Source organism: Lactuca virosa, chromosome 2 (genome assembly GCF_052849685.1).
Source record: "Lactuca virosa cultivar CGN04683 chromosome 2, Lactuca_virosa_CGN04683_v6, whole genome shotgun sequence".
NCBI lineage: Eukaryota > Viridiplantae > Streptophyta > Magnoliopsida > Asterales > Asteraceae > Lactuca > Lactuca virosa.
In genome coordinates, this window is record NC_136427.1 from 231,634,000 (window position 1) to 231,641,640 (window position 7,641).

The 7,641-nt window shown below is 35.7% G+C and overlaps 2 protein-coding genes across 2 annotated transcripts; one reads left to right on the forward strand and one right to left on the reverse strand.

Annotated features, from left to right (window-relative positions):
* The first annotated feature begins 1,359 nt into the window (after positions 1-1,359).
* On the forward strand, positions 1,360-2,926 carry LOC145160414 (UDP-arabinopyranose mutase 1-like). Its single transcript, XM_079079586.1, has 4 exons — positions 1,360-1,720; positions 1,807-2,057; positions 2,155-2,323; positions 2,416-2,926. Exons 1-4 carry the CDS (start codon positions 1,403-1,405, stop codon positions 2,740-2,742), a joined length of 1,065 nt encoding a protein of 354 aa, XP_078935712.1. The 5' UTR covers positions 1,360-1,402; the 3' UTR covers positions 2,743-2,926.
* Positions 2,927-3,012: 86 nt separating this feature from the next.
* On the reverse strand, positions 3,013-6,220 carry LOC145160413 (tRNA (guanine(26)-N(2))-dimethyltransferase 1-like). The gene is made up of 12 exons (XM_079079584.1): positions 5,916-6,220; positions 5,507-5,761; positions 5,320-5,407; positions 5,122-5,243; positions 4,861-5,000; positions 4,698-4,770; positions 4,523-4,611; positions 4,312-4,417; positions 4,026-4,238; positions 3,754-3,948; positions 3,575-3,652; positions 3,013-3,500 (listed from the first exon to the last, which is right to left on the reverse strand). The coding sequence occupies exons 1-12, from the start codon at positions 6,063-6,065 to the stop codon at positions 3,243-3,245; spliced, it is 1,767 nt and encodes a 588-aa protein (XP_078935710.1). The 5' UTR covers positions 6,066-6,220; the 3' UTR covers positions 3,013-3,242.
* Positions 6,221-7,641: the final 1,421 nt, after the last annotated feature.

Genomic DNA, 7,641 nt, shown 5'->3' on the forward strand with positions numbered 1-7,641 from the left:
CAAATTAGTTTAATCCACTAGGTAGTACCTCATAATCCCTCTTATGAGTTTTAAGTATATTCATCTTATCTTATCTCGACCTACCATGCTAACATGAATACCAAAATTGGTCATTACTTGTATCATAAGTTTCCTTACACTTAATTGTTGACTCTGTACAATTTCTTTGGTATAGTGACTCCCAATCCATGCATATGTCACCAGTGATCCTAACTTAAAGTTCCTAGCACAATTATGATCAACTTTTAGTGACTTGATCTGGAAACTCTCTTCATCACTCTTCCAAGAAGCCCATAATCTAAATGTGCAAACACCCTTACTACACCTCACCAGTAGTCTTTTTCTATCATTTTTCTCACAACACAACTGATATCCATTAGACACAGCATAGTTGCACAACATTGATTTTAGTTGTTTTGGATCCTTAAATCTCATTCAAAGAATGGGTTTTTGTTTTTCCCACTATAATAACTCATTAAAAATGGAATGAGTCGGCATGGTAGGTTCCATTTCTCTCCCATCATCTATCCTCATCTTCATGAACACACAATTTACTCAAGAAATGATCATTAGATGTCCTATTCATAATCACTACATCCTCATTAAATTCCACATCCATATTCCTAAGTTCATCTATGTTATTTTCATTTTCACCATCAATACAAGACTCATATTCATCATCCGCATGAAACGTTCGAATAAGGTCAAACACTCATAATAAGTCATAGTAGAAAAATGAACGTCATTGAACATGTTTTCACACCACCAGTGTAATAAAAGGGATTACGAGTAAATACCCCTTGATAGTTAAGTTCCACCATTACAAACAGTTCGTTAGTGTCCGATTGTGCCATTGCAACTACTTCTTTGATTCTTTAGCTCACTCACAAAAATGGTTCAAAAACCCTAGCTCACGATCGTTTCTTTCTGACTAGTGAAAAATGAAGTCGACGGATGAAGATGATAGGGTGTAAGTGTCGGACTAATTTATTTTGACCTGAAATATCCTACGTGTAACCGGATTCGCCCCAAAACAATATATTAATTGACACGTAAGATTGGCAGCCGGTAAACCTTTTAAAATCGGGAAAATTGTTTAATTGATAGGTAAAATAAGAGTTTAATAGTCTATTGCGCAAAATAATAATAATAATAATAGTTACCAAATTGGATAACTACCTTAACTTTAGAGATATAAGTTGTTCTTGTGAAAGATATCCATAGTCCAGTAATCCAGCTTATATATTCTGAAAAATAAAATTGTGCAATTAATTGAAGGAATAATAACGTGGTCAAAACAATAACATCCGTTACATTCTCCGCCCCCGTCGTTATCTCACATCCCCCAATCCCCCCTTAATAACTCTCAAACACTTTGCTCCTTTTTTCCTCTGTTTTTCTCATGGCGACCTCCAACTCCAATCCACCTCTCAAAGATGACCTCGATATCGTCATACCCACAATCAGAAGCCTCGATTTTCTTGAAATGTGGAGGCCCTTCTTTGAACCATACCATTTGATCATCGTTCAAGATGGTGATCCTTCCAGAGCCATCAAGGTCCCCAATGGCTTCGATTACGAGCTCTTCAATCGTAACGACATTAACAAGATTTTGGGTCCCAAGGCTTCTTGCATCTCCTTCAAAGACTCTGCTTGTCGATGCTTTGGCTACATGGTTTCCAAGAAGAAGTATATTTTCACCATTGATGACGACTGCTTTGTGAGTTTCAATCTTCCATTTCGTAATCTTTAACTTTTTGATGATTTTTCCAAACGGGCAACGAAAATATTGATCTTGTTGTTTAGGTTGCTAAAGATCCAAGTGGGAAAGATATAGATGCACTTTCACAACACATTAGGAACCTCCTTCACCCATCGACACCCTATTTCTTCAACACCCTTTATGACCCTTTCTCCGAAGGTGCTGATTTAGTCCGTGGCTACCCTTTCAGTCTCCGTGAGGGCGTCCCCACCGCCGTGTCTCATGGCCTGTGGCTCAACATTCCTGATTACGATGCCCCAACACAGCTTGTCAAACCTCGCGAGAGAAACAATAGGTACGTACGTAGTAAAATACTTTCTATCTTGTTTTCGCTAGTTTCTTGCATGATTGCATGGATAATAATATATAACATTTGTGTTGATTCTGATCAGGTATGTTGATGCAGTTATGACAATCCCAAAGGGAACACTATTCCCTATGTGTGGAATGAACCTGGCGTTTGATCGTCAACTCATAGGCCCAGCCATGTACTTTGGGCTCATGGGTGATGGTCAGCCCATTGGTCGCTACGATGACATGTGGGCTGGTTGGTGTGTCAAGGTTCTTACTTCTTACTTGTTAGCTAACCCTTTTGTCATTGTTGTTTGAGAAACTGCAAAAAGACTATTTTAACCCTCGAGTTAGTGATACAGGTGATTTGTGATCATTTGGGGCTTGGGATCAAGACGGGGTTGCCATACATATGGCATAGTAAAGCTAGCAACCCATTTGTGAACTTGAAGAAAGAGTACAAGGGTATCTTTTGGCAAGAAGAGATAATTCCATTCTTTCAAGCCACCAGTCTCCCAAAAGAGTGTACAACGGTTCAGCAATGTTATGTGGAATTGTCTAAACATGTTAAGGATAAGCTCGGGAAAATAGATCCTTACTTTGTCAAGCTTGCAGATGCCATGGTTACATGGATTGAAGCTTGGGATGAGCTTAATCCTCTGGACTCCAAGAAGGGAAACGGGAAGTGAAGAGTCGAAGTGTCTATGTGTGTGTGTTTTAGGGTCTTTTTGTTTTAAGTTGTAGTAGGTATGAGTGTCAGCATTCAAGATTATTTCTCAAACAAAGTTTTATATATGATTTCAGGTTTTGTTTTCTAAGTTGATAATCTCATTTGGTTATCTTACAATAAAGTAATAGTCCCAATTTTCGGCAGATGAGATCTTGTGTTCATTATGATCTTTTTATGCATCGGAAGAGATTTTTAAACCTTTTATGCACGTGTAGCACAAACCCAACACTAATAAAAAAACCATTTCGGAATCTTTTATGAATATCTTTTCTAATGAAACATATATAGCTAATTACATGAATTTCCATTCAAGCTAATACATGATTACTAATTAGAAAAAAAAACATACAAAAACAAAAACTTGACGTTTGAGATTACAAAATAGAATCACTCTATTTCTGCACAGAAATGCAGATTAAGATTAGGAGAGGTGTATTAAAAAGAAAAAAATCAAGTCTTTTATGAAGAAGAAATTGAAGTATGTTCTTCTTCTTGTGTCTTCTTACGCTTGGGTTCAGGTTCATCCTGTTGTTCTTGATTGTTGTTATTAAGAATCCCATCGACTATTTCTGGACCCAAAAGAGAAGCATGTTTGCTAGTAATAGTACGCCCAGCCCTCAGCTTCGGGCCCCAATGTCTTTCAGGATTTGGAAGAAACCGGGCAACTTTCTTTGCTTGAGCTTTACTAAGTGATGCCACTGCCCGAGCAAAATTAGCCTGCCCAACCAAACACACATGTCTAATTACCTTTCTGTCCCTATTCATGCCTACCAATTAACAATGAACCATACCTGAAGCACAGGTTCCTTAGCTAGGATCACACTTCCAGAATGTTCCAGTGGTTGAGCTTTCACAGGATGATTTTTAACCTACAAATGCAATGTGATTGATCAATAATAGCAAAATGTAAGTATATTGGTACATTATAAGTAAAAAAAATATATATATATATATAATGAAAGTAGCTTACCCAACAACGCATGATATCCCATATAACATCCATAGGAGCATCAGTTTTTAACCCTAATGGGTTCACATGAGTTCCAGAGATACGATACCCTGCATTGATTACAGCAGATCTAAACACCATAGCTGATGGGGAAGTGCACTTAAGGGTACCACCAAGGTTGTGTAAACTCAGGAAGAGGGGTACATCTGGCAATTCCTGAAATTTTTTTAATTAAAAAGTTAGAATTTAGAAACCGATAATGATTATTATAATCTTTTTAGCAACAAACGCACCTCTGAAACTGTAGTCAAAACAGCAGAAATCCGATCAAAAGCAGGATAGCGATCCTTCATAGATTTCACATCTGCTAATATGGACCCCACCCAATCTTGATCATGAATTGGAGCCGACCAAATGGGCCCACCCATGTTATATTTTTTACCACAATCGCTACATTCTTGTGATACAACAGGACCAAACCCAGGGAGATATCTCACGCTGGTGTTCTAAGAAAAAGGTAAAATGATTTCAAGAAAAAAGAAAAATAATTGTTTATGAAAATTTAAATAAGATGTGCACCTTGGATACAGTCCTTCCGACTGGCTGGAGATGAAAAGAATCACAACCAATACATTGGTAAACATATGAAAGCTTAAGTGGAGTGTTCTTCATTGCTCCTGCTGACCTGTAATTGTTTTATAATTTAGCAAAATTACTGGCTTTTTCCAAACTTTTTTTTTTTTTTTTTTTAATTTTGATAGGTGAAATAAAGGATAAAGGGTATTCTCACGTGTATATACGAACAAATACTCTGACATAGAAGTCCATTTGAACAGATAACACTGGGACAATGTATCGCTTGTAACGATTTGCATGACTCTGTGTTTCATCAAGGCAAGAAATAAGATAGAATTTTAAACTCGAATTGAAATGAAAAACTAGAAAAGAAGGAAGAAAAATAATACCTCAATGCATGCAAGAAGGATACGCAAAGCCATTTCGTGGCAATATTTTCCCCTAAGTGGATAGGAACCATATCTAGCTCATAACAACAGAGCACAAAAATGAATAAATTATTGCTCATGTGTACTCTTGAAAGCAAATAATCTATAGATAATAGAATCTTACTTGGAATAGCAGACTTCTCCATTGCCTCCACATAGAACTGCCATATCTGTTGCTGTACACATCAGCATCCCTCCATCAGCAATTGACTGAACCGCAGAGTCAAGAAACACAGAGGGTGAACCATATGGATCAAGATCAACCTGAACAAGATTAAATCAATAAATTCTAGTTGTAACTACAAGATTATAAGTTAATCATGTAACATTACTTAACATATGAATGATAAAATTACAGTGAGAACTTGGATGTTACAAATCATACCATGTCAAATTCCTTTGGATGAGTAAGCATATAGACTCGAGCATCAGCAAAGTTTGATTCCACCTTTGCACTTGCAACTGAACCATTGAATTTTATATTTCTCCTGCAAGCTTCAACAGATGCTACACACACAAAAACAAAATTTAGATTTTACAAAAAATCATGAAACATGATCCATGAATATACAAATTGACCAACCTTTATCATTGTCTAATGCCACAACTTGTCCAATCCCTTCTACTTCACGAGCATATCTTAGAGCTCTTAACCCTGTAGCTGATAGAGCCTATTCATTCAAGGAAAAAACTTATGTTAATTAGCAAAGAAAGGCATAAAAACAAGGTGAAGATGTGATATGTGAAACAAAAGCAAATAGATTTGAAACCTCAAGCACTCTAGGTGGCTTTAACTCCCCTCGGAATTTAGCCTCTGGTTCTTCACCATGTGGCATCTTTTCAGATTCACCGTTAGATTTACCATTAGAGGCAGTAGGCCCACTGGGTGCTTCTAATCCAGAATCATGATCTTCTGATACCTTCATTGCTTTTTTTGTTCTTTTAGACAGCTGTGCTTCATGTTCTTCTTTACGTTTTGATATAAACGTCCTGAGAACAGCAACAGACATATCTCTGTTGTTAACCTGCCAATTTTAGAATTTTAATAGTCAGAAATGTTTCATAATGCTATGGACTGAAGGAGGTAGATATGTTAATAGATAATATCAAAACTCGTAGCAAAATAAGGATAATCCAATTTATAGCAGAAATATAGTGATTACTAAGCAAAATATCGACCTGGGTTTTATTGTAAAAGACTTCATTCTTGGTGTGCATCAAAATCTCAGCCTCTCCTTCTTTGATGATGGTATAATCATTGAGATCAAAAGGTGTGGAACTTTTCCGGTTTTCTTCTTCCCCTGTTTTTGTCTCTTCACCGCCTCCCATGTTATCAGGTCGTCGTTCTTGTACTCCTCCTTGATTCGTATGCCGGAGTTATTGGTGGCTGGCGGCGGAAGAGAGAGGGAGTAGTTCGTAGGGCAGTTTATAAACCGCTGAGACTTAAAACCCTATTTTTGATTCAATTTTCTTTCCCCATTGAAGATGTTTATAGTTATTATACTATACTTTTTAAAGTAAATTACAAATTTAAAATTGTAATTCGAGGAGTATTCTTTTATTTGCAGATTTCGTCTAAATCTTTTTAATTAATTTAATTTTAATATTAAATATCTGATTTATAAAATTATTCGATCTCTAAAACATGTGTGAAAACTAAGGATTATATTTTCTTTTCACCACTGGTTTTCCAACCGCTCGCCTTTTTCAAACACATTGATTTGAAATTTATTTTTCTAAATCAAAATTAATCAAAACTAATAAACACATGAACAAGATTAAGCTCGTAATTTAAGTTTTCAATATAACCCAAATCAAATTAAATGTTATATTTTGTGCATAGAATATTAGAACTCTGTAAACAATGGCTTAAATATACAAACTTCGTATTGGTATTTTTCCAATTTACAAACATGTGATATTCTTGTAAATTACATGCATATATGGATATTTTAGTTATTTTAAACCCGAAGTAACATTTGAATTGGTCATGACTAATGAAAAATCTTAAAAGTTAAGAAGTTAAATATGATATTTAGATTTTGGGCTGTGTAAATACGATATTTTGAAGTTTAACAAGGGTATATGCGAAGTTCTCCCTTTAAATAAGGATGTTTCGAATGGTTAATAGCGATACAATGATTTTTATATAATTCAATTTTTTATAGGAAAAAGTTGCAAGAAATCTTTTATGCAGGGTCATAAATGTTGTTTTTATAAAATTATAATGTCAATTATTAAATTTAGTGATGGGTGTTTGATAACTTGCTGACTGGGTCCGTTCAGCCATTTTTGGCTGACTCAGTCTAGTCAGCATGTTCGATTTTTTTTTTGAACAACGGATATATATTATAAAAGCAAAACTAGCGAGACGCTAGGAGAGTTACAAAATACATGAAGATAAAAAAAGGAGAACAAACCCAATCAAACGAATTTAATGAACTAAACATCGACCTATGTTTGATCCAGTTAAACGAAGAAAGTTGAATTTCTTCCGCCATTCTCAGAGGATTTGTAACATCCCAAAATTCAAGACCAAATATTTCATTTTAATTAAGTTATTATAAAACCAACAATATAAAAACATCCATAATAATATCTCATGTCAAAACCAAAGTGTCAGTAATAAAAACAAATTATCATAAAATAATATCAGAGTGTAATCCCAAATATCTCATGTGCGGAAAACATAGTGTAATACGTTGCAATCAAGCCGGCTCCTTTTCCTTTGAAAACGATTACCTGAAACCAAAACTGTAAACCGTAAGCATGAAGTTTAGTTCCCCCATCATACCACACACCATACAATAACATACTGTCAGGCGATTCTGGGGTGCCTGACCTACCCATGTCAAGCCATTCTGGGGTGCTCGACCTACCCTGCCAGGCAATTCTGGGGTGCCTG